The 27,358-nt window shown below is 41.3% G+C and overlaps 1 protein-coding gene across 3 annotated transcripts; it reads right to left on the reverse strand.

Annotated features, from left to right (window-relative positions):
* Nucleotides 1–385: 385 nt before the first annotated feature.
* On the reverse strand, nucleotides 386–26,973 carry nck1b (NCK adaptor protein 1b). 3 transcript variants are annotated; one of them, XM_080865714.1, is made up of 5 exons: nucleotides 26,746–26,973; nucleotides 14,830–14,880; nucleotides 14,266–14,506; nucleotides 4,349–5,100; nucleotides 386–4,256 (listed from the first exon to the last, which is right to left on the reverse strand). In XM_080865714.1, the coding sequence occupies exons 3-5, from the start codon at nucleotides 14,489–14,491 to the stop codon at nucleotides 4,056–4,058; spliced, it is 1,179 nt and encodes a 392-aa protein (XP_080721840.1). In that variant the 5' UTR covers nucleotides 14,492–14,506; nucleotides 14,830–14,880; nucleotides 26,746–26,973; the 3' UTR covers nucleotides 386–4,055. The 3 variants fall into 3 exon arrangements, with proteins under 3 accessions (XP_080721840.1, XP_080721841.1, XP_080721842.1); XM_080865715.1 differs by lacking the exon at nucleotides 14,830–14,880; XM_080865716.1 differs by lacking the exons at nucleotides 14,266–14,506; nucleotides 14,830–14,880; nucleotides 26,746–26,973 and adding an exon at nucleotides 11,908–12,095.
* Between the last annotated feature and the right edge of the window lie 385 nt (nucleotides 26,974–27,358).

Consider the following 27,358-nt stretch of genomic DNA (forward strand, 5'->3'; position numbering starts at 1 on the left):
AGGTGGCAGGAATGAATCATTTAAAAATCCCACAGCTTTCCTCATGCAATAGTGTACTGCCGTTTAAGCTGTAACCACACTGCGCTGGGTTAGGGTCATACAGTTTGTGGCTTCATACATCACCTGTTTTGTCCCAGACTGAGCAAACGACAAGATTAAAAACAGACGGGACCATTTTTATGCTGTTTATTACGTCTTTTGAACACTCTAATAGACTCTTCTAAATTATTACACCTGAAGACAATCTCCCCTCCATAAAAACAGTATTAAGAGCATGACATTAAATTTTCACAGCACTGCCTTTATCATCCGTTTTCTTCACTCTCGTACAGGGAGGGGGAGGGAAAGAAAAAGAGGGGAAAAAAAAAAAAAAAAGCATTGTGAGTTAAAGACCACCATAGAAATGTAAGCAGCACAAAGCACCAAAGATTTAATACCAGAGCCACTTGTTCTGAATATTATCAAGAAATCCATGAAAATAATAATAATTTAAAAAAAAAAAAAAAAAGATCTCAGGCTAGTTGAGCAGTCAGGAAGAAGCTTCTGCTGCGCTGTAGTTTTCCATCTTTAATAGTTTGATAGACAATCTCTTGATAATATCAGTCACAACTGACTTCAGCGGGTTTTTTTTTTTTTCTGCAGATTTCAAACCATTTTCTGTACAGCTACAAGGCTCTGCTCATGCGGCCTCCATTCTTGTAAAGTGAGAAAGATCCCATTAACGATATCTAAGCATGGAGATACTGTAGTTCTGCGTTGGAATATCAAGTAAAACGTTTAGGTACTCGGGATTTTTTTTGCTTTTTTTTTCCATATTTAAGTGGCTAAACTGGAAAAGTGGATGTCTTAACACTAGTTTTACATACAGACATTAAAAAAAACAAACTATATCCTTAGAAACCGTGACAGTTTCTCACAACCAACAATAATGTGATACCGTTACTTGAGGTGCTTCATACATGGAGATTCAGGTCATGATTACATCACACCTGGTGTTACGTTTCTGAATGAACATCAGCACATAGTTTCATACTGTACAATGTAGGCATTCACTTATGTTATACTTGATTAAAATCAGCTACGGTAAGGTCACTTGAAACTACACACAATATCAACTAATGGGCATTTTATGCAGGAGATTTAAAAAGAAAAAAAAAAAAAAAAGTCAGACAATGACATTTTCAGCCTGCATCACCAGGAAATGCTATTCCCTATAAGGAAGGACATCCCAAAACATCGCTCACTAATCACTTAACTGACGCGCATGCAAAGCTTTAACCAAATACGTCGCAGCGGAGAAGTGGGAAGCACAGGATAAAGACATAAGAATAAAAGAAGGTTTGGGGGGAGCGGTTACTAAACCTTTGGTAGACAAAAAAAAAAAAAAAAGCCAAAAAAAAAAAAAAATTGTGAAGGCACATTTTTAAATCCCTTCCTCAATTCTTCAAACTGGGGCACGTTGCGTTGGCGTTGCGTAATATTGCAGGATGCTTACAGAACTGAAAGTTAGGGAGGGCATTTTTGCCAAGAGTGATTCAAAGTGTAGGGAAATGCTGTTTCACGTAGAGCAAAACGGCAGCTGTACGACAAACAGCCACTGATCTGGGTATAATAAAGGAAATGTGACAGAATCCATATGACCCACATACTGATCTAGTGACTGAAAATGAAGCACAAACAGGCACTAATTGTCCCTTTAACATCGTGACATAAAAATAGTTTGGGACCCAAAAAAACAAAATCACTCAAGCCATGCTGACACTTTAAACCACACATTCAGAGATCCCTCCAGAAGCCGTGCACTCCTGGAATGTTTTCCTTTCCTGCCTTAAACGTTTAAATAAGACATAATCCGACTTCAATTCAGATTTCAAGTGGTGCAGTGCAGGTTTAAAATTGGCGCTTGCACTTTTCACCCATCATAAACCGAACTGAAAGCCGATTGTTTCACTGTTTAGAATTCATCTTATACAAGTCCAGGACAGAGGAAAGTCTGCTCACAGCTCTCTGTATGAATAGCTCAGTCAATCACCTGGGGAATGGAGGGAGGGGAAAAAAGGTTCACACCCATGTTTTGTGTTCTTTGTGGCATGACTGAATTTTTTTTTTCATGCTTGGATTAACTAGACCTCCAGAACCCTCCCATCTCAACTCCTTTAGTCTCTGCTATGATATAGCAACAATTTCCCTGCCTGGGTATGCGATTCCAGATACTCTTATCCAATGGGAAAAAAGTCTCAGTCTCCTCCTTTGCTCCTGATTCACCTCTTTTTTTCTTTTAAATGTCCGTTTTCTCCCTTTCCTCCTCCTTCCTCTCTCTCCCTGTACTCGGGTCCAACTGGCCACAGCTGGAGAACTCATCATCGCAGGCATCGTGATCATCATCATCGTGATCGGCGTCTCCCGGAGCACACTGCTGAAGCGGCCCCCCGCCAACACTGCTGCAGCTTTGATTGCAGGCAGCACGCAGCGGCACTAGCTGCCGCACAACATTCAACAACTACTTGGTCCACTTTCACTCAAAAACAGCCATTCACTAGAAGTCCTTCACTGTAAATATAAACCATGTGTGCTGCTGAAAGCATTCAGACATACGGACATTGAACATACATTTGGTAAAACCAGCTTAATGTCCCAAAGTTTGACTGCACGTACATTTAAAGCAGCTCTTAGGATACATTAATCAAAAGAAAACAAGCACTTTCTTTAACATTTCTTCAGCATAAGGAATTGTTCTCCGACAACCCCAGTGCTGGCTTAAGCTCGACGTGTACGCTTTGCAACCACACAAACGCGACCCCTGGGTAACCCTCAACTCCTCCATTCCCTCCAGTGATCACCAATTCAGGGAGCAGTGACATCATCCCTCCCAGCCCTCCATTTTTCCTCAGAGCTCCGGCAAACCAGCACTGTATATATTTTTGGAAGCCGCGCAGTTCACCCTGGCTCACCTCACTGCCGTCCATCTCCATCCCCTTTGGCAACACTAAAGACACATCTGCTGTCACCCACACACTGGGCTGGGGGTGGAGGAGAGACCCAGGAGGGAAAAATACTTTGAGTCTTCACATGACCTTTATATGCAAAGAAACTCCCCGTCACCCCTGTGGACTGTCTCTCCCTCTCCTGTCGGAGCTAGGCGGAAGGTGTTAGGACACTATTCGGTTTGTGTGCGTCCATGCAAAGTTAGAGGATTTAAAACCCCTATCTACGCTGCCTCGGTTTTGTAACATTCACGTGATACAGATACAGCAATATGTGAGACAAGCAATACTGTTGTACAAAGGAAGACCACTATATAGAGAGTTTGACCTTTTACAATAAGAGGAAACCTTGAAATCCTTAAAAAAAAAAAAAAAGAAAATGCACAGTGTGATATTCCAATCTCTACAACATTGATCATTACAGAATTGTATCAATAAATATATTTTGGTCACTTCATTTTTATTCGGGATTAGCAGAAGTTGTGTATTAGTTTGTCCACAGCCACAAACAGCGCCTTAAGACAGACAAAAAGAAATAAGCTATAGGCTCGGCTCTCGAGTTTGCTAACATCTGAAAGAAAATGCCTCAGTCAGGTGTTGGTTGTATAATGTGTAAAGTTAAAAAAAAAAAAATCACATTTTTAAAAGAAACCGTTAAAAAGATTATATATTATCAACAACATCAACAACAACAAAAAAGGAAAAGAAAACTAAATGCAATAGATATCAAGGTGGAAATAACCATGGCATTGCCTATGACCTAGCACATCTGGATAATTTAAAATAGGCAACCAAGAGGTCTGTAGTTACTCTCAGGAGTCCACCTTCTTGCCGTCTCCCTCCTCAATGTCTCTCCCATGCTTTTTTACCCCACACCTCCTCTTGGAATGCTCACAAATCTGTGACAAATCACATATCATTTAAGTCCTGATGATGTGTTAAGTCTTCAGGCTTGGAGCTGAAATGTTAGTGTGTGTTCTCGTGTAAGTATCTGTATTATATGTTGATGAAAATAATGTGTAGAGGTGTGTGTGTGTGTGTGTGCGTGCATCACTGTGTGAGACAGATGGATCAGGAAGCAGCCAGGGCTTTAATCAGGTACAGTTTGTCTCCCTGCTCACTGGTGAAGATGGGAGCCTTTTTGTAGTGTTCAACAAGCTCTTCCATAGAGTTGAACTTGCGCTGTCCGATGCAGTAAAGGTTGTCCTTCAGCTGCACTTTGAAATGCTTGTTCTTGCTCTGCGCCTTCAGGGAGATGGAAAAGTCGTTTGGCTAAAAATGAAAAGAGAACCGGGGTTACTAACAGTGTTTCAAAGCACCGACACATAACAAGATAAACCAAGGAGAAGGTGGAGGCTACTGACCGATGACTCGCTGTCTCGGATGAGGAAGTCTCCCTCTGTGCCTCTTTGATTGAGCGCCACCTCTGCCTGATGGCGCGTCACCTTTCCGTAGTACCACTCCTTCCCCGCAAAGCGCCCGCTGCCTGATGGCAAGATGTAGTCGCACTCGGGTGTGGGCGGCCCAGCGAGCCCCGCTTGCGGTTTATGGGAGGTGGAGTCCAGCACAGTGACGTAGTTCTTGGGCACCAAGCCCAGCTGTCCATCCGCTTTGCGGCACTTCCACCACTCCGGGTCATTCTCGGGCTTCTCCACCACCTCCATTACCTCGCCCTTCTCAAAGTTCAGTTCCTCGTCGTTGCCTGAGCTGAACGGGTAGAGCGCCTGAACTGTGTGCAGCACTCGGTTTCCGTTCGCTGTGATGTTCACCACCGCAGCCAGTTTCTCTGTCAGCGATCCGGCAGGGTCGAGTCCGCCCATACCCCCTCCCCCCGCCGTCCCATCCACGTCCTCCGTCACATAGTTGGACGGAAACCAACCTGACCGTCCGCTGTAGCTACCGCGCCACCAGCCGTCGCTGCACTTCTCCATCACCACCACACGTGTTCCCTTCACCAGAGACAGCTCATCCTCACGCTCTGCTGTGTAGCTGAACTTGACCAGGGCGGGAAGGTTGAGGTCATACAGCCTCTCTCCGTTATCTGCATTCATATCTGGGTCAGCATTAGGGGCTGGATCTCTCATACCCCCCTTTCTGCTCTTCACTTTCCCAATTCCTAAAAAAAAAAAAAAATATGACGAATATAGTAAAGATGTTGGCGTTTACAGGGGAATCATTATCATCATTCATATTAAAATTGAACCCAGTGAATTCGATCAGAATCTGAAAAGCAGCCGAGACATGCTTATTTGTCTACATTCAAATTTAAAAGTCATCATTTCAATTAAAACAAAAAAAGGCCAGTTCTTTGGAATTTTATTTTCCCCATAATGGTGAGGAACAAGTCTGGAATTTAAAAAAAACAAACACAAAAAACCAAAACTGCACACACTTCCCATTATAAACATGAAAATTTAAGGCAGGAAGAAAAAATCCCAGACAAATACCAGGGAGCAATAATAAGCATTATGGGCTGGGTGGGTGGGTAAGCAGGGCTAAACATCATTCCTTTTCAACATTACATTCCCCTAACCCCCCGCTCCACAGTCCAAATCCAAATCCATTCTTGGGGATTAGGCCTAGGTGCTGAGGAAACAAGGGAAAAAAATGCAATGCTGGTGTGCTGGGGGAAGAAAGTGAGTGGGATGGAAACTTGTTTTGGCATGGACCTATAATCTGTGGAAACTAGAAAGAAAGTAAACTGCTGCTACCCAACAGTGGTTAAAAAACAAAACAACAACTAATACCATTTCATTGCTGCTAATCACATTGAACTAATCACCTGCAGCTTACAAAAAAAATAAATAAATAAAAACTCAGCAGGAGCATCAGAAATATGACGCACAGGGCAGGTAACAATTCTGCAAACTGTGAGCACTGCAAAGAATTCATGAGGAAGGTAAAAAATAAAAAAAAATTGAATGCAATGCTGTATGTCATGTGAGGACAGATAAACAATAGAACAGAAAGTTAAAGATCTTTCTACACTGCAACTGCACTGGATCCACTTTGAATACATTTGCACTAAAAACATGTTAGAAATTGTACTTATTTTTCCAAAGTAATCTCTGTAGGCCACTTGTGATCTTGTGTAACTGAAAGTCACCGTCTTCAGAATGTACTGGTACTTGTTTACATGTATATAAAAGCAACCTGTCATATATATTTTAATGGGTCATTTTGCAATGTATATTACTAGTCTGCCCAGCTGAGATTAAACTGGGCTGTATTTCACCTATACAATCAAAGGCTTTTGACTTCCTTGTTCTAGAGTGCTCTTCCCAGTCTCTACCCAGCACCATCACTCTCCAAACACCCCCTCAACCTGACCGGTGTGCGATGATAAGGAGCACATTCATCAACGTGTTATCAACTGTGGGCTATCAGCAAACTAGCTATTCCTTTCTGTATTTGATGCCAACCTAGCCCACACACATTTCCATAGTTGACCACTGGCAAAAGGGCAACAAACGGAGGCTAACGGTAGAACAGTCACCATGCCCGTGAACCTTTTTCCCAGCAATTGTTTCAATCAGCAAGAATTTCCACCTGACAGCCATTTTGCTACTTAAACAAAGCCCACGTGACGTTACTGTAATCATGACACATCTATGCTCTTACCGATGATGTGACAGTAAACCAGACTGAAGCTAAAACTAACCAGACACTGATATCAGATAGAGCAAGCAGACGAGAGACCCTATTCCTGATTACGTCTGCAAAGCTATTGCTTGCACAATCAAAAGACAGCTGGGTGAAATTATATACTAAGGCAGGGTGTAGTCTCCAGGACGGAGTGGGGAACGTGACTAATGTGTCACAACGCCATACTGAATATCCTTTACCACACATAAATTGCTACTGAAAGGTGTCTCTGACTCAAGGAGAGCAGACAAATTTCACGGTAGTGCTCAGAGTCCAACGTCAAATTGCTTCCAGGTAGACCCTGTTATTAGTCACACCACTGTACATAACTACAGACTCCAGACAGGGTGTTAAGAGCTGATGTCTGTAGGTGGAGGTTAAGTGCTGCGCAGATGCTAGTTATGCATCTGTGCAGTCTTTAGGACTTGAAGGCAAAATGTCAAACAACAACAAAAAAAATTGTTTTTTCTTACAAAAAACAAATGTTTCCACAGCATAAATCCACTAGTCTAAGTTTTTAAATATGCATAAACATCACAGACCAAAATCTAGATTTCCAACAGCCAAAGCATCTGCAATTCTTGGAAACAAACAAACAAACAAAGAGTGATTATGCAGGTGCAGGCTCCGGGGTGTGCCTTTGCACAGTTGGAAATGGCCTAGTTAGCTCCATACAAAGGTTAAAGGTGAACTCTGTATAAATAATGCGTCTTTTACCTCCGACTGACACCGGAGACAACTTATTTTTGAGTTTTTATCTCTTTGGCCAGCCAACAGTCCTTATCAGTGTCCCTGTCACAGTTTTTATTTGGCACTTCCTGCTCCGCTCACATGAACACTTTGCATTTAAAAAAAACAAAAACAAAAAACGGAGCCACTAAATTTGACTAGATGCTCAATCTGTAATAGTAGGATGTTCAGATTTGCCTGTATGGCTACAGGTAGACAATACCAGAAGACAAAAGAAAAGAAAATTGAAGGCACCTGCTTCTCTAAGGGCCCATCTGTAATGCTGCTGTAGGTCGATTACAAAAATGTACGTGGCTGTGCAGAATAGGGCTCTGAGCACAATCTCTGGACCTTTTATTATGTCGAACTCAACAAGGTATGTGCAGAGTAGTAAAGGCACAGTAACAAGCACGTACAGGTGGTAACAGCAAACAAACAAACAAAGTGTGTAGAGGCATTTTGAAACCTGCAGAAATTCCAGATTATCATGGCACAGATAAGAGGTAGCTGGGCTTAGTGTCTTTTTTATGAAGTAATGGTAACACATTACATAAGTGACGTACGTTAGGGCAGTAACAGGACAGTCTGAGGTTAAGCACTGCTGGATTATATGAGGGCTGAAGCTGGAAATCTTTCATCTGACCAACAGCCCACTGCAACAACTAGTAATGAAACCTTTGCCACAAAATGCCCCACACGACGAGAAGCAGAATCCTTCAACTGCAGACATGAGACAGAGTAAAGCAGCGATGAATCTTAAAACCCCAAAACAAGTCAGTGCTTTCACCTCTGGTTCCCTGTGAAAAATCAATGACTGCTGAAATACGGCTTGTGTTTACCGCAAGCTTCAGACAAACGTTTTACTATAGGAAATATTTTAGAACTCACGAGTCGCTAATTGAGGTTACAGAAAGTCTCAAAGCCATTTAACACAATCACAATCGAACACAAGACCTCACCGATTGTGCCGTCATTCAGCTGCAGTGGAGTTTATGACCTCAAATTTGGATTTTCTTTCTAGTGACAGCATTTACACAAATGCCATTTTGCCAAAGAAAACAAACGAATTCTCCATATTTTATGCAATAATCCAACAAACCTATTGAAACACCTACTGGTTTTATTTCTCGTGGGACAACGTCCAAGCTGGCCTACAAAAAGAAAACGGTGTTTTTGGCTACAGATACATGTACTCTGAAAAAAGCAGATTTAAATGTAGAAAGCTAAAAATAAACACCATCTCACCACCTACAGAGTAGTTTCCGCTCATTGCTGACACCTGAACTTAACCTAAAATTCTGCCCTCACGGTGCATGTGTACATGCAGTGTGGGATTTTCAGCTTCCCCAAAAACCCACAAACCCCCCCGTTACTCTATTGCTACCAGAAAAAGGATAACAAGAGAAATGAAAAAGAACTTTGCTTTGGAAATTTTTCTCTCATTTGACGTCACATGCTTTTTCCTGTGTATTTCCTTAGAGGAGGACACAGAGGAAGGAACTCATATTGCAACAGATGGCAGTAAATAACAATGATTAAGACCATGACTTAGTTGGTAACCACCTCTGAAACAGTTGCTTTTTTGGGGGTTTATAGATGAGGTACACTCAGCAGGAGGAGAAGAAAGTGCTGGGGAGTTTGCTCAGCTACCAGTGGTAGACAGGAACTAGTTTTGTTTTTCAACTGTGGCCTCCCTACACTGGCTGGCTGTCCCATTGTCTGCTAGGACCCTTTCGACCTCCTGGCTTCCCTCCATTTCACGACTCTTCCTCTGCGGACGACAACACCCCGCGTCAGGCTGTCTGACAGTGCCTGAACACACTCCTGCTTTGGCATTTTGAGTCCTCCTGCTCTAATCACAGTCATATTCTCAACTGCACTTCTTCTCATGTTCCCTAAATTATCACGCAAACTACACTTATGTCATGTGGTGACAACACAGAGCCTCAGAAAGTGCTCTATAGATTCACAGCAATGCAAACTCAGACAATATATGTACCGCAAAAAAGCCACACTCAGTCGTATGGTTTATGTGCCAAATATAATGACAGCCATGTGTAGTTCAAAAATCAAACAAGCTAAAGGAAAGACACACAAGAGTGAGTTGGCTGTTCTTCAGTGGAGACGACCGGGGCTACCTTTTAAGACTACAGCTTCAATAAAGCTGCCAACGCGGTTGAAACGCAGGAAACGTGCAAACTTCTTTCAACTTCAGCTGTTCGAGACATCAAAAGCAAGCAGGCAGCCATCGATCTCTGTGACGGAGCAGCGCTCGGAGAGAAATACTCCTCTGTTCTTTACGCATCTGGACAGCACACCGCTACAGTCAGGCGCTACAGGAAAATTATTTGGTTAACATATGTAATCACAAAAAACCCCAAAACAAAACAGAAAACTGCACAGTAACTTTAAAACTCGTTTTCACTTTCTCTTCACCTTTACTCAGGTGACCTAAATTTAAATTGCATTTTGCTGATGCTGTAAATCATGTGTGCTCCCCCCCAAATACAAACACGTCAGTTCAATTAAAAAGAAAAAAGAAAAAGATTTCCATAACCACTGTCTTTTACATGATTGCTATTTGGACACGCCAATAAAGCAACGAGTGTCATGATACTGGCATGCTGCACAAACAAACAATAGATATTCAATTGTGGGCAGCAAGCAGGGGGGCAAAGAGACGCTCTACTGAGAGCTAATATTTATATTCCTTCAGCCACCAGTTTGTCAAAATGATGCTGAATAACAACAAAGTCTAAAACAAAACTTTTTCTATGTGCCAGCCCCCCCCTCCCCCTTGCATTTTAACTAAACCAAATAAGTAACTCACAATAGATATACAGTCTGGTTTACTTGTTCCTTTTGGATTTCTGAGTTTTGGATTATCATAAACAAACACTTTAAGTGATCTTTTGACTGTACTCTACAGACCAAATTGTGGTTATTCACTGGGAAAATAATCGGTATATTATTCTATAATAAAAGCAATCATCTATAGTAGACAATATAATTCAATTGACAAGGCGGGGGAGGGCGTTGTTAATGTCGGCAATGGTTCAACAGGTCCAGACCCTTGCTCACTTCCTCTTAAGCAATTCTTAATGGAAGAATATACAGGAAAACAAAGACGAGTAAATGTCTTTTCACAGGAGAACAACATCTGAAGGCCTGAGTAAACTTGACAACTCCCCTGCCAAACTTCTAATTATGATTACGTCTTTTGCCTTTTTGGTCAGGGAAGAGCGATCAGTGGTTTTGGAGAAAAGCCGGACTTTGAAATGAGGGAGCGTGCGACAGATAGATCCCCCCCCCATATGATTCAACTTCCTTCTAACTTCTTGCTTCCTCTCTGGCTTCACTTCTCCAAATGCTCAGAGAGAAATGTGCCTCAAATTAGAGTTTCCGCTCGCTGGGGAGGCTGAGAAACAGGAAAACGGAGGGAGGGGAGAGAGACAGAGAGAAAGACTAACAGCTCTCAGTTTACACAAGCAAAACATTTGTTAGCTCATCTCTGTGTTGGTTTCATCACCATACTCTGGATCCTTCAGACAGCAAGCAGACTAGTCAGTGGACACGGACACACACACACAAAGATAGACAGAGACAGGCGATATCACTCAGCAGTTACAAGGTGAGATTACAGCAAGCGTGTGTGCCGAAGCCTTTTGAAAACGAGTGTCAGCGTGGCTGTAAAATATCCTCATCCCACAGAGCTGTCCATGTAGCGACATTCCTCTGATAACCGAGTGAGGTGCGGGAGATGGGAACCCGGGTCCCATCAATCAGCAAAGACCCCTTCCTCCTCTTGACTACAATGACTACAGTGTTCTACATAAGCACCCTGCGTCCCTTCAACTGTAGCCCATGACAGGAGGTGGGGTGGACGGTGGGGGAAGAGACCCTCCTAGAATGAGTGGGGGCACCCTTAGGTTAGCATAAGAGAAAACACACACTGGCTATATATTAAGATATTCCTAAACAGGGTAGGGGTCTTCAAGCATGATAAAGTAATACACCTAGCTCACTGGGACTAATAGTAGAAAGAACTGGAGTGGGATTACTGTGTGTATGCATGTGTGTTCAACAGAAAGAGGCAGAGAACGATTGCTGAGGCAATTACAGGCTTCGGCTCAGCAGAAGGCTTTTCAAAAGCATATCCACCCAGTCTTTGCAGCTGCTCACACTCACACTCACACACACACACACACACACAAAAGCTGTTAAGACACCCTTTCACCCTCTCTTTACCAGCACAACATGTTAGCACAGAAATCAGTTTCCGCCAGCTCCAATTATGACACATTTACTTGGTTAACTAAGATAAAACTAACAAGTGTGAGAAATCACGAAGGGAAGATGAAAAAGAAAGATTTGACAATTGCCGCTGCACAGCTAGAGAGAGAAAGAGAGCGCGAGAGTGAGAGGAGGGAAAAAAAAAAAAAGCCACTCAAACTTCAGACAAAACATTTCCGGACAACTTGTAAAACAACAAATGAGTCATACTTGCTTTAAAAGCAGCTTAAGAAGACTAGAAATGTAGAAAACTCACGAAAGAAATGTTTGAATAGGTTAGCCATGTCCATTTTGGGCTTGCCGTCTCTCCCTCTCTCTGTCTCCTTCCCGGCCCCCGCTCTCTTCCCACTGCAGCTGTAGAGTTATTCCATGTGAACACCCAGAGAGCTGGGAGGATTTCAGAGCAGGGCAGCCTACTTGTGACCATGTGGTCAGGCTTAGCCAATGAGAGTGTGGGATATAGAGGCCTTCAGTCCAGCTATGGAAGGCAGAGCACAGAGGCCTCATGGAGAGGAGAAGAAGAAGGGGGGGGGTTGACACTTATACGCGCAGAGAAAGAAAAGGGAAAGACAAGGTATAAAGAAAGTGAAGGAGTAATTTCCTCAACATATAGAAGCAGGAGGGTAGTGTCCTTAAAAAAAATTATATAAGGATCTGTGAGGACATGGCAGCAGCTGAGTGAGTCAGTGAACACTCAGTGTCACATGACTGCAGTTGTTGGGAGAAACACTCATAACTTTACAACAAACACAGGAAACATGAGTACTAAAACACACACACACACACACGGATCATACCATCACACATTCTTTCGAACGATGACACTGCTCCACACCCAGCAACGGACCTGGCTAAGAAAAGAAGAAGGGAAAAGGAAAAAAAACCCAAGGTTTTCCCTCCCACATATTATTGAAGAGTCAGCCCTAAAGTTCACAGCTAAAATGCTTTAAATCTACTTAATAAATAATTAAAAACAAGAAAAAGTGAAAGTTATACATTTACAACCTTTCTATTGCTATATTTGTGTTTCATAAAGTTTGGTTTATGGTTAGACCACATTTGCTCATGTTTTACTGAGTTGTATGTGTAAGTGAGAAATAGCTGGAGTTGCCATTGCTGCAGCTGTTCATGTGAACCATTTGATCAACGGATGCACCGACAGGTGGGATGTTACGGGGAAGCTCGTCGCTGTGGTGCACGACAACCAAACACATACACACACACACTACAGACAACAGAGAACAGACAGGCAAATAAACCTATAAAAGCCTAGGACATGAAGACTGAGGAGACCTAAACTGCAGCAGTAAAAATAAATAAATAAATAAAAATTTACATGCCATAAACAGAAAAACAACAAGAGAAAAAAGGGAAATCCCTGCTTATTTAAGTGAGCAAAAACAGAAAAGAAATGAGCCGCACATTAAAAACTAGAGAGGCTGCTTCCTGCCCTTACATGATTTTTCATTACGAGAGCATTTGAGCTGACAGGCTCATCTAACCACAGCACTCACGCACACACTAACAGGAAGACACATTTCACGTGTCCAACAGATAAGGGTTTTGCAAACATTTGTAATGTATACACTTATGACACACTTCTGGTTAGAAGGACGGAGAATAGCCCCATTTTTTTCTAAACTTTCGGGAGGAAAAACACCTTTCGGACAAAGGGTTTCCTCGCAGAGATCCTCCTACTCAACAGCACGCAGACACTGCCACATCACCAATAAACAAAACTGCTTAAAAAGTACCCTTTTTCCCCCTGCAATTTGATGTTATGCAGATAAATAGCAGACGATGACTAGTGTACACCTAATGGATTAGCGTAAACTGACAACAGCTATGCCATTACGCTTTAATTAGGATAATGATGGCATGTGGTTCAAACAGTTTGGAGTTCAATGTTTAAAAAAAAGCTTCTGACACTAAAGACAAGGCATAACAAACTAGGTAATTTATGAAAAGAGAAATCACAAACAAACTGTGTTACTATGGTGCAGATAGAGGAGAAAACACCTGTGCTGTATCAATTCAAGACAAGATAAAAGAATTAGGTGCTGCTCATACAGAAACAGAAACTAGAAATTGTCCAATTTACCTCCACCTAACACACATCAACAGGAGAAAACATCAATTGTATTGGCATTTAAAAATAGAGATCACCGCCTTACCAGAATAAATGCTTCAAAATACACAATCGTGCATCAGACAACGCTCCAAGAAACTAAAGTTTCAAACTAAAGTGCACAGTGAGATGAAAATCGCTCTCTGCATTTCAACCAATCACATATCAGCCTGCGACCATTCTCCTGTGGTGACTTTCACAAGATTCATCACACGCCACAACAATGTATTGTAGCTGGCCTAGATAAACGTGCTCTGTAATGCCACTCTTCTTTTTCTTTTTTAAAGCATGCAAAACACAAAGCACATCAACCAACAGTCAAAGATGCTGCAAGGCATCAAACATGCGCAAATATTTCATAAAACATCCTCAAAGCTTTACCGGGAAATGGTGAGATCCTCCATAACACTAAACAAATTTGTGGAGAAGAGTGTTAACTTTGATAAAGCTTCAAGTCAAAGTCAGGAAATCATAACTACTTTTTACCTAGTGTGTCTTTGAGATTCTTGACTATAGATGCTTTCCTGGCACTGTTTTTCCTTTCCACATAGTTGGACGGCACAAAGCCTGTTTTGTTGGTGGCATTTCGAACCCTCCACCAGGACTTTGAGTCATCGAGAAGCCAGAGACGCTCGTTTTTCTTGATGTCCAGCTCCTGGTCCTGCTGGGCCATGTAGTCAAATTTGGCGATGACAATCACCTCTTCCGTCATCTTGCACTAGGAACACTGAGAGAGAGCAAGGAGAGACATGAGTGACCAAAGGGTATATTCTACCTCACAAACTCTTTGAATCCTTTTAAACATTAAAACATTTTCAAAATAGTGTCATCGAGAATAGTGTTATCTCATGAGCAGCAGTAGCAGTTACTTATTTACACTTATACCGAGCCTTCATATCTTTCCCAAGTATGGATTATGAGCATCTGTTTCCTGTGTCTGCTAACACTTGAGACGCATGTCCAGACTGTGGTGTTTGCTCATGTAGAATGATTATTTAGAAGACACAGCAGACGTAAATTTAGAAGCCGTTTAGAAACAGGCAGCCGTACCTGTACTGCATCAAAGCTGAGAACTTCAAGGGCTCTGACAATTCTGCTGACCTAGAAAAAGAACAAGAACGATGCGAGATAATTACTACTTGCTTCTTCTTAAAACTCTTCTCTGCAGATTTGTCGATATTACCAGGAAACTTCCTCTTTTATACAGTGTTGGCTCTTGATTTTTAAATAAAACGAACCCAGTGTGTTTACAACATTGTCTTTGTAGTGCACCAATGCCAAGATACAGATGATGTCATTAAACTATATTAGCAGAAGGCCAGCCAACATTTCCACAGTTTAGTCTCTTCAGATATAATTTCCCTCCACTAATTGTATTCTTTTAATAACAGTCATAACTGACTATCCACAATGACAGTGTACAAACGAAGCCTTCATACATTTACACAGGTGGTTAGGAGCAATGCTAAACTACCAAACTCTCTTTTCTTTTAGGCATCAAATGTGAAGCGAGAAATCAGAACGATGGTAAAGATTACTGCAACGGGGAAGCAAAAAAAGAGAGAGGCACTGTGCGTCAGAAATGTGGGTACGTCAGTGAGCGAGGCTCTCAGCGACCAGTGATGAAGGATATTATTTTAAATTTAGCACTGGCCTATAAATATTCAAAACTGTGCGCAGCGCCAATGCAAATGTTCAGCTTATATGAACAGCGATGTTTGCGATCATTCATAGGTTCCCTGAGCTATCTAAAATTATGATTTTGGAAGACTGTGATCCACTGTGAAGACTTCATGTTCAACAATGAGCACATTCACAACAGCTGGTCTCATGACCCCTGCAGCCATCAGCACAATCAGAATATGCTAGATTAATACAGCAGATACTTGGGTCAACAGTGAGGGAGTGGGGCACCACTGAAGCATCTGCTTAGCTGCTCTGATGTCACGAGAGTGGATGGAGTTTCACCTTCACCCCCCCCCCCCCGCCCCAAAAACTCCCGACTGACTCCAGGGACCAGACACTGACCTCGTTGATAGAGAGCTCTTGGTTTTTATTTGAAGCAGCAGCAGTGTCTAAGTTTCCTTCTATAGCTGGCCTTGAGATACGCCTAAACCTGATCTTAGGCAAACACAAGCAGAAGCTGCAGAGCTAAGTTTCAGCATGGTTAAGCAAGAGGAGGCGGGGAAAAAAAACGAAACAAAACACAAAAAGAACAAATTTATAAAAAAATTAATTAATTAATAAAAAAAAAAAAAAGGAGGTCTGGGGAGATCTTAGCGGACTAAAAAAAAAGAAAGAACAGAAGACAGTTAAAGCAACATGAGATGATGCTGCCACATTAAGACTACAACAAGTTTAGAGTCAGAAACTAAGAGGTGTGATTAAAAAAAAAATTATTTGTGTAACATAGCTTCCATAAAATGCTGGGTGGGTGGAGGGCACCTGTGGTTTAAGCTTTCCACATATGGGGTGTTGTCTTAATTTGCAAAAAAACTAATAAATAAATGAAAAAAATCATTTGGGTGTATAATGTGGTTTTATCTCATGGCTTGTTATTGCATGCTCCTTTTCCATCCTTAATTAAATTAATGAACACTGCGAGACATGTTAGGGAGTGGCACAAAAAAAACAAAGAGCTGATTTACTCTTCTCGAGAGCCTCCTTCACCCAAGACAAAAGCAACAATCTCTCTACTCCCTGGGCTGGGCTGGATAACTGTCTGCCAAAACAGGAATACAAGTGTGTATATGCGCTCCTCCTGCATTTACAACATCCCACCCTTACTATAGTTTTTCCATTTTACACTCTCCCTAGTATTTCATGACCAAATCGCAAGTGCACAGCTATTCCTCCCATTTTCAGAAAACACGCTGCAACCCATCACCCCCCACATCTAAGATGGCTAAGCACTAAGTGCACATTAACACCACAGTGACTTGCGATGCGAATGTGAGGGAGGATCAAAAAGTTAAGCGACAGATGCCCTGAGCTAATCATGCAGCTGCATACTGAGCCGAGACCAGTCGCCTTGCCCCAAAGCGCTACGCGAGAGGTCAGACGGGTCAAACTGCTCAAACGGTCTCGCATTAACATCAACTGTGGATCTCCACTTACCCTGCTGCCAGGCAGAATTAACAGGTAAGCCCAATCCGCCAGCAGCACATAGCACACATCGATCTTATTGACTTTGTGACTAAATGTTTTCACATTTATCTTTCTAACTCACAGCTTTAAAAACAAAACAACAAAAAAGGACTCCTCTTAAATTATAAAATACAGTAGAATAGCCCTTTATTGTCATCATACATGTACAACAAAATTGTAGTTCGGGAGCACTGTGCTGCTGTATACGTTCATATTTGCCGCCATCTTGCATTTGTGAGACAAAAATTAGGTTAACTAACCAAAAACGTGAAAAAAAAACTGTCTTTCCATTTAGAGTTGAGATGAATTAACATATGCAGAATCACCTGTAGTTGGAGAATTTTGCAAGACAAGTAAAAATAAAAAACAAAACAAAAAAACATATTCACTGATGATTCGCAGTGATGTGGAGAAGAAAAGAGGCCAACCAATAACAACAGCAACAACAAAAACCACTACGAGGGCAAGGGCTGCTGATGTGGAAATGTTCAGTGGACAAGATTATCAAATGCGATGATGTCATGACTCAATGCTCCCAGACAAATAGCCTGTGACCTTTATAATGAGTAAGTAGCAGAAGTATAGATGTTTTGAAGAAACCAAGCACTGGGAAAAATAACGTGGGTGCCAAACATAAAGCAAAAACACGATCTTTACAGACAAGCTTTGTGGTCATCAATGAGGGCACCGAGACTGCATGAAATGGTTGGAGAAGTAGCCAGATCTGGTGGTCTGTGGTAAGTGCAGGGTTTTCCCTGCTCGTTGCAGCTCTACTATTCCTCCCTCGTAACATTCAAAACCAGTCTGCTGTCAATAAAGCAAAAAAAAAAAACAACAAAAAAAACAAAAAAAACAAAACATCTCTAATATTCTGCCTTGAAACAGAATAAAAACCTGTGTTCTAGTAGCTTCTTTACTGAGAGCTTTTCCAACACGTTATTATCAGTATCATCTGCTTTAAAGGCTGAATTATAATTTAGATTAATCAAGTAATATCTGACAAAGTATCGGAAAATATTAGAAACATACCGGGGCAGTTTTTACACAAAACAGCCAGCTGAGTGTACGCTGAAACGCTGTCACTTCACAGCTAACAGCTCAAGATTGAACTCGGTGTGGGGGTATTACCACAAGTGGAATGTGTGTTTATAAAAAAAGTGGGCCTATTTGTGTCATGCTAATGTGCAGAATTATAAACCAAGCGGTTAGTCTGGCTCAACGTTATCTAATGTCACGCCAGGCTAGTGACAGGTCAAGCAGTGTTAATACAAGTCAACCACTCATGTTCTCAAGAGTACCAACTCTAGTCACAACTGTTTCCCATCAGCAATGTAAAACTAACCCAAATGGCATCACTGGGGTATTGAACACAGGTCAGCGATCCTTTATTTAGAGTCATCAGAAAATACCTTTCTGTTACACAAAATTTGACGAGGCTCAAGTGACGGCGTAAACCACAAACCGCAATAACTGCAAATTAGCAGTGTAATGAAGATGCACAGTGCAACTTTGTCAGTTCTTGTATTACAATAAAACAACACTGACATGAATTCACCACATCCTGCAATCTACAGCTACTGCCATAACCTCTCGAGTCTATGCATGAGAAAAAGGGGGAGAAAAAAAGCACACAAGTGAAGAGCCAGTCAAAGAGCACTCCTAGTGGACTCTTAGTGGAATGCATTTTATAGAGATGCTGTCCTGGAGACAAGCATGAGTAGAAAATAGCCAGAGCTGCACTGACGTCAATTTTTGTCCTTTTACAAGTCATATGAGAAGTTATTTGTTAAACAAAATGAACAAACAAACAAGAAAACCTCACAACAGTTGGATATTGTATCAGCTAAACAAACCAAAAAGAACAACTATGGATCCTTGTCTATCTTCACTGTGTGGGCATACAGTGTATCACTGCTCGGCAAGACTGCTGAGGCACTGAGACAGCAGCAGCATGAGCTCACAGAGGCAGACAGAGTAACCTAATCCCTGTGACAGCCTGCTAAAATCACAGGGCTCTGCTGCCTTCTGGAATGTGCTCTTTCTGCTCGCTGCTCACTCAGCCCCTCTGGCACTGCTACACTTCCTCCTTCCACCAAAATGTGCATTTTAGATACAGGGAAGGTCTGATTCACAAACTGACAGCACAGGATGGCGATGGGCCGATTAAGACATGTTTGCGCTTCTCTTCACACTGAACCACAGCAGTTGAAATCCCATGAGACTGCAGCTCATCCCAGATGTCCCAGTTTCTCTCTAAACAAAACAGAAGCACAGCAGCAAAGGGTCATGGGAGACTTGGCAGGCCAGCTGTGAGACAGGAAGTGTGGACACAAGGGTGACCGGATGATGGGAAAGTGATGCAAGCTGACAGAGAGCAGGCTTGACCCTCTTCGAGTTTAGATGAGTTCAGATAACTTATCTTTGCACTGATGCTTGTAATGTACCTTGTTAAAGAGATCAAAGATGAACTGCTGGACTACTTTAAACTTTAGCACCAAGACAGATCACATGATTTCCCACTTTAGAAAACTGTATTGTTCCAGCATCACATTAAAATTGAATTAGTGGGCCTCTAGTGTTTTGGGTTAAGCATATAGGCTAAGCTACATTCATGACTGTGTGAAAGCAGTTGGTTATCCACCCCTCGGGATCACCCTCAGCAGTTGGGAATGGCCTAAAATAGACCGTGGCTCATGTCCTTTGAGAACTGTCAGAGATTTACTCTCATAGCAACGACCAACAGCAAAAGTTTCAAGCTTTCTTTTAGACTAACTTCACATCAAAAGCCCCACTCTACACTCTAAACAAATATGTGAAAGGCCCACATAAACGCCACTGTTTGAAATATGTTGCTTAGCAATTTAGCCTGAAAATCCCATGCAAAAAAAAAAAAAAAAGAGTAGTGCCATTTTCATAAAAGGCAGTATTTATGTAATTTTGGCAAACTTAATGTCTCAAACACCACAATAAAGAAATTAAATCATAGCCCATGACCTTTTCAAATCTATAGCAGACAAACAAACAAACATATTCTCATATAGGCATCCATCCATATTAGAGGATATCCATTGTTGTGTCTGAGTATCTGTTCATAAAATTCAAATTAACAAACATTACGCTAAAAATGTTTTCACTTCCTTATTTCACTTCACAGTTTATTATTACAACTGCATATTCACCCTCAGTCTGGTTGTGAACTGTCTAGCCCACAGAAAGACGGTACTGGTGAAGTGACTCCTTTTCTGTGGCTGGAAGAGGGGGACGAGATGTTAAACAGAATGCCAATGTCTGTGTCTAAGCTGCACAGAGATTCACCTGTAATAAAGTCAGTTTTGATTGCTGAATTTTGATTTTTCACAAAGTCTAAATCACTGCCCCAGAAGAGAGCAATCTACCAAGCATTGCTTCAGAGGCTCACACTAACGTTGCTCAAATGAAAAGAGAAGACAAGAAATGTGAAACCAAGACGGTTTTCATGGGTCCTTACAAGTAGGCGTTTGCTAATAAAACTTAAGAAAAAAAATGCTGAAACCGAGATTGTCAAAATGAAATAAGTTGATCTGTATCAGCCCTGAAAACCTGATCAAAGCTTCCTTATCAGAAATCACAGCAAGTTACATAACCAAAGAGTTTGTAGAAAGCCTATGATGTTGCAAAAAAGGCAAAACATAGAAAAAAATGTTACTGTAAAGCCACTTGCAAGACTGCACACAAGTCATGCTTTATCTAATTATAATTAATTATTTATAGTGAATGCACACTCTGCAGCTGGCAGCACGAGGTGATTCACCAGAAGCATGCTTTTATTCCATCCATAAGCAGATATCTGTCAGAGCTTAATACCTCTGTGGAAGAAAGGATCCATTTCCTTAGACTCAACCTAATTTAGCAGCCTACACCTCTTCATGTACACCCTGAAATTGGCAGCTCTTGTTCTAGCTGGCCTACCCACCAGGTAAAATGATGGCCACATCCAAGAAATCTTGGGTTTAAAGCAACAGTGCATCTGTGATTCTGGAGCTCCAGGGGATTTCCCAATGACTAATCTAAGTTTACAAAGCAGAAGGAACTCCAACACACAGCAGTGCAGTTTAATAAAGCTGCTCTTGGTTTGGTTTTGTGTACTGTCATGGTTCCTAAACCTGCTAGGAGTCAGTATGAACAAAATCTAAATATGGGGAAGTACTGCCATGAAGCAGAAGACCTTGTTATTGTTTCAGTAAAAACCACAGATTATTTGTAAACTGGACAGTAGTAGATATAAAATAGATAAAGGCTTCATTTGAACTCTTCCTACATCCTCAAAAATGCCATCACAATAGAACTAAACAAGCTACTTGTGGCAGACATTTGAGAAGGACACAAGTTGGAAAAATCAAAAATCTAGGATCTGCAAAAATTCCCATCCTTACATTCTCTGATAGGAGAGAGGGGGGGAAAGAACATTTTCCACAGAAACGCTCATCTCTGTACTCCCCAAATCAGTCAGCCTACACACATTTCAGTTCATTTTATTTCTTTAGGGTATTATCTGAGAGTAAAATCAATGTTCTCATGCATTTTTAATGAAAGCTGGAGATTGTTTGGCAACTTTTCCATACCCAGGGAAATGGTGTGAAACAGCACTTGTTATACATGTTGCTAACTAGGGCTGCCACGAACGATTATTTTGACAGTCGACTAGTCACCGATTATTTCTGCGATTAGTCAACTAATCAGATCATGCATCCACTGGACGTAAAACATACAGCTTATTGCACCAGCATGCATCTGCTCTTATATAACTATCATTAGCTTACAGCTTGAAGTGTTTAAGGTATGTGCTAACTAAAAAAAAAAGACAAGATGATAGTTTATTAAATTTGAATGACATCTGCAGATTGTTTCGGTGGAGTTTAATAAACTCAGCCGTCTGCGCCTTGCTATCTAAAATATAACAGGACACCGGAGTATATTCTCGAGCATCTCACACTTCTGATAATCAGTCGTCTGCTTGACATTTATTCAGCTGTGTAAAAACTATAACTTTAATCTCAGCCAAACAGATTTACTCAGGAACAAATAAAATACTAAAAAAATTTTTTTTTTTTAAAAAGCCAAACAATAACATTTTTAAGTTATCTAAGTGACTTATATTAAATGTTTAACCTGAGTAGCGAAAGACGGCGGTGGGTTTGAAAACGATTTGCTGGGAGTCCGGTGTTCTCACAGGCTCGAGTGAGCCTTGAACCCGGCTAGCTATCGAGCTAGTGGGTAACAGACGTCTCAGAAAACGTTGGAGCGCTTTTGAAAATATGCGGTGTCTTGATAAACTGAGCAGATATTTGAGGTTTACACAGTTACATTCTCGCCTGAAAATATGTTAAACTTTATTTTGTGACCCAAAAAGAATAATAAGAGTAATATTAAAACTAACTAGCTGCCGCCATTGTTGACAAATGCGCTGGGCCGCGCTATGAATTCTGGGACACAGCTTCTTCTTCTTCTTCGGGGTTTAACGGCAGCTGGCATCCTTGTACATGCAGTGCTGCCATCTTCTGTTTCAGTCCGTTATTACACTCTTAAATACTACTACCGGTACTTATTCCTGCGTCTTTTGCGATCTTACAAAGCTTCAAACGACGCGTCGACTATTAAATTAGTCGTTGACGATTTTAATAGTCAACGTAATCGTGACTAGTCGACTAATCGTGGCAGCCCTATCCGGTTGTTCAGTCTGACGTCACTAGCCGTGTCTGGGTCTAAACTCCGCTGCAGGTCCATATATCAAACGATCACTATGGGATTACTGAGAGTTGAAAAACTGTCTAAAGTCTTTCATCTTTAATAAAATGATCAGCGTTCTGCTCTACCAGGTGTAACAATTGAGTTTAACATCCAGGCATCCATGAAAACGGAATTTATGACATTTAACGGAGTTAGAAGTTAGCAGGGAGTTAGCTCGCTAGCTTCTATCTAAATACAATATAGCATGTCCTGACTGCGGGGTTTTGGAAACAAATTAAAACGTACAGCTCTGCTATCACTTCCAGCATAAATGAAGACAGAAAACTAAACAGCAGTGACGTTTGTAGGGTTACTGAAGTTGGGCTAGCTGGTATATAATGATGTGATACGTGACCGCTAGCGACACAGCTATGTTAGCATAATATAAACAAGCTAACTTTTTTTCCACTCGATAAAAGTTAACGTGAGTGTTCTCGGTGGTCAGGAACAAATGTAATCGCATGGCAGGATGCTGTAAAAGGACCAAACTTCAGCCAGGAGAACAACTGAGATAATCCATCCACAATACGAGGTTAGTCATTCATATACTGCTGCATGGGCTGGGCTGTAGTTACATCGTAAGGTTTTAAAAACTGAGCTTAAATAAATGATTAGCGGTAATAAAAGCCGAGGGAGGTCAACAGTGGTCGCTGACTGTTTTAGGAGCTTTTTGAGATCAAATAGAAGAAAATACATAACATTAAACATGTTAACAACACAAAAGCCATATTAAACGCAGACTACTTTAGACCCGGAAGTAGGATTCGTCGCGTCATCACTGAACAACCGGATTGCTAACCCCTTCAAAAGATCCAGCACATTCATTTCAGAGGCAACAACAGATTTTTATAGGGATGGTCAGCTTTTTTTCTACACACAAAAACTAAAGAAATCAAAATAATCTGATTAAGATGCTTAAGTCTGCAACAAAGCCAATATCTCAGCAGTTGCTTGAAGGTCAGTTTCAAGGCGATCAGAAATGCGATAAGAAAAACAAACTGATTCTCAAATGACTGATGAGTTTCCTAGGTTGCCGGACTGTTTAATTATTTCATTCTTGCTGTTTGATTTCCCGTGTGATTGCATTCAAGATCTAGCTTGCTTTAATTCAAATATTTTCCATGTTGTCGTTACAGCCAAGAGCGTTATGCCATAAAATTGAACTTTGCTCCTAGGTTTGGGTGTTATAAAATAGTCACAGGAAAATTTCCATCTAGTCACTGATCTCTATTTGCTACCAGTGGACCACAGACAACACTGAGAGGTGAGATTATAGATCCAAAAATCTGGTACACAAGAGGTTTTAATTAGAACAGTCTCATATACTGGAGCTATATGAAGGTCTAACTGTTTTTTTTTTTTTTTTTTGCATAACATGTTCATAAAGAACATGACAAGAAAAACGGGTGGTGTGGAAGCCACCCATGAACCATCATTTTCTTGCTCCTACTGAAAGTACTGTAGCAGACTGAGGAAGGTTTGTGGACAGGACTTACTATTGGTTTAACAAATTCACAGAAATGACCTAAGCTTGTGCCTAAAAAGCCTGCTTTCATCATTAAAGACACGCACAGTTCTTTCATTATGACAGTATTGCTTTTTTTGTAATTCAGTGCTACACAACTGCTGTCACAACAATGACAGTCGTAGTTGCACGAGTACGCACATCCTCATTATCACTTTGCCAAACCCACTGAAAGAAAACCCCGAACCATAATGGACTAAGAGAAGAAACACTGAAACTGCACACTTCTCCTACTCGACACGAGGAAGTCAAATCACTTCAAAAGAAAACAAAAAGATGGCAAATACAGCCGGGACAGTACACTTTTACAAAAGTTGGAAAACTTAGTCCAAACAAGAAACAATAACTGTGCACTTCCTTACAACTTTGCTTTAGTAGTTAAGCTGAAACTTATCTTTTTCTCCCCTTTTTTTGGTTTCAGTGTTTTGCTCATTAGTCGCCTTTTTGCCCTTTGCCAGGGCACAGAAAGCAGGAGCTGTTGCTCCGTCATATTCTGTCACAGTTAATGTATACAGAGAACGTCTGTTATTTACTCTTCAAACATCTACATGCATGAGCAGTCGGGCACAAAAAAAGAAAAAAAAATGAAAGAGGAAATGGAAGAGAATGTATGCAATAACAGAGATTAAGGCGATAACATGCAAAGAGACAATTGCGGAAAAAAGAAAAAAAAAATCCCCATTTCTCAACTTCATAAAAAGTCCAAAAAAAAGAAAAGAAAGAAAGGTGACTTTATGAACTAGCTTCTGAGCCCTGACGAGGGAAATTTTAGCCATCGTTTTGACTATCGAGAAAAGCAAAGTTGGTATTTTACCCTGGGCTGCGAGGACAGATTTGGCTGCTGGAAGCCACTGGTAGCCAGACACTCGGAAAAGAGGAAAGGGCACAGCCAAACAAAAAAAGGATAACGCCTTCATACGCATACGATTATTCTGTCATAAAATCCAAACAAGAGCACCATTATAGTGTGGGATGTATGACTATTACAGGAGTACACAAGGAGTATATCAGAGTGAAGGAACAGTCCTCACTTCTGCACAGAAGCTCATGACATGGCAGCTGACAGGTGCAATTTTTTTTTAAAATAGGTTGCCTAATTGCAGTTTCCATGCATACATTTGATTTTCAAATGTAAGCGAGTACGAAATGCTGATAAGAATGGCATCACCATTTCCTCCTGCAAGCTGTGGATACCCTCTCTGTGACTCCAACTGAGAAGAGAGCAACAGCAGAGCAAATGCCTCTCTCTTCCTCCTCCTCCTCCTCCTCTCACCTCCTTGAAAACTAACTTGTGACAATAATTACAGAGTAATTCTTAACCAGTCGCTAGTATTTGGTTGCAGAGATGTGCAGGCTACTCGCATAAATCGCTCTGATATAATTAACCACAAATCATCAAATAAATACCTGCAATACAAAAACCTCAAGCTGGAATAATCTGTTGAGTGTTGCACCAAATTTTGTAGAAGGCCACACAAACAAAAGCCGCAAGGGCTCGCCAGGAGTTATACAGACGAACTGCCCCATTGTGCTTCTAAGAATGACATTTAGTCTGGGTTGGGTTGTGTAAGGTAGAAACAATGTTACGGGATAAACTAAGTGTGCAATTACCCAAAATCTTGCCCAAAACAAGATCTAAGCGATCCAACTAGGAATATGTAGGCTCAAATGCATTTTGCACGTAGTATACAGGTAGGTATTTATCCACAAATTGAGTTTAGATAAATAAATAAAAAACTATTTAACAAACAAAAAAAACAATTCATTGTTGTATGTTCTCTAAGGTGAAGATTTTTCCTGCATTTGAAATCTCTGGGACAGAATGTCTTTAGGTTGAGCACTACTGATCCAAATAAACAGATACCAAGCCAACTGGGTATCACTGGGTGAAGATAGAGGTGATGGACCAGCTATGACTAATTATGGCTACTTGAAGCAAACCCCAATACCAGTGATGCACATCGAGACCACGACCAAGCGAGTTCAACTCAGTACGCAATTAAAAAACGTAATCCTGAGATATAATAAGAAAAAAATAAAGCTGCATTTAAGTATAAACTGTAAATTGGATCAAACGGTTTAACATCACTGTGGCTTCATTTAAATTGTCAGTCTTACAAATAGAAGTGTTTACGTGGTGCCCGCTTGAACGAAAAGAAGAATAAAGATGATAAAGCTGTGTAGCAGTTTTGGTGGAGTTTTTACCTTATAACCTGAGCTTGACAGCGTGTCACGCTAAAACGGCTAACATTAACCTGGCTAAGAAAATTTCCCCCATCTGCTTTTAGTGGTTACAGCCAGACTAACCGTCTGCCAGCTGGATAACAGTGTGCTGGCCATGCTGGCATGGACACTAGGTGTTTTTCTCTCTCTCTCTCCTTTTCTTTTTCAGTCTAGGTTAACGTTTAGCTGTTAGCTTGCGTGAGCTTTAACGCTGGAGAACCGTTAGTGCTGCAGTCTGTATCACAGAGCTTCACCATCAGCGGCAGCTCAGATTCATACCTTGCTCTAGTCATACCAGGTCTTACCTGATTCCTGACGGCCACCTCTTCTTATGTCCTTTTGGAAATATGTTAAAGGGTTACACACAGCAGCCAAAGATGCACAGAAGCGGCATCCAGAATCCTAGCTAAGCAGCCAGGTTTTTTTTTTCTTTTTTCCCCACTCCAAGACGCTAGCCTAGCTGACGAGACGCCGTGCCCCGTTGGAATAGCATTTCTGCATCAATGTATGTCATCGCTCAGCAGCATGGCTAAGCTAACTAGCAGCTACACAAGCAGTTCAGACGCTCTCTGGGTCCCGCCTGCTGCCACACGATTGGCTGAGAGAGAATCAGGAGTTTGTGATTGGACAAAGACACTGTCCGTTAATCTCACTGCAGCTGCTGGTGCTTTGCTTTCCCCTAAGCATTCGTCATGTTTTCGTCTCTGTGAGGGTAAAGAATCGATCGAATCTCTACCATTGATAGACGTGTGTATGAAAAGAGAGATGAAAGTGAGTCTGGTTATCGCATCACGTACTGTTTAATGTTTTGGTATCTAAAAGAAAGATACGTAGGGAGTGGGACTTTAGCGCAAGACCCAAACTATAATTTAGGCTAGTAAGAAATTGATGTTCTGTACTATACTTGCTAAAATAAAA

Source organism: Rhamphochromis sp. 'chilingali', assembly GCF_963969265.1.
Source record: "Rhamphochromis sp. 'chilingali' genome assembly, chromosome: 18".
In the NCBI taxonomy this organism is placed as follows: Eukaryota; Metazoa; Chordata; class Actinopteri; order Cichliformes; family Cichlidae; genus Rhamphochromis; species Rhamphochromis sp. 'chilingali'.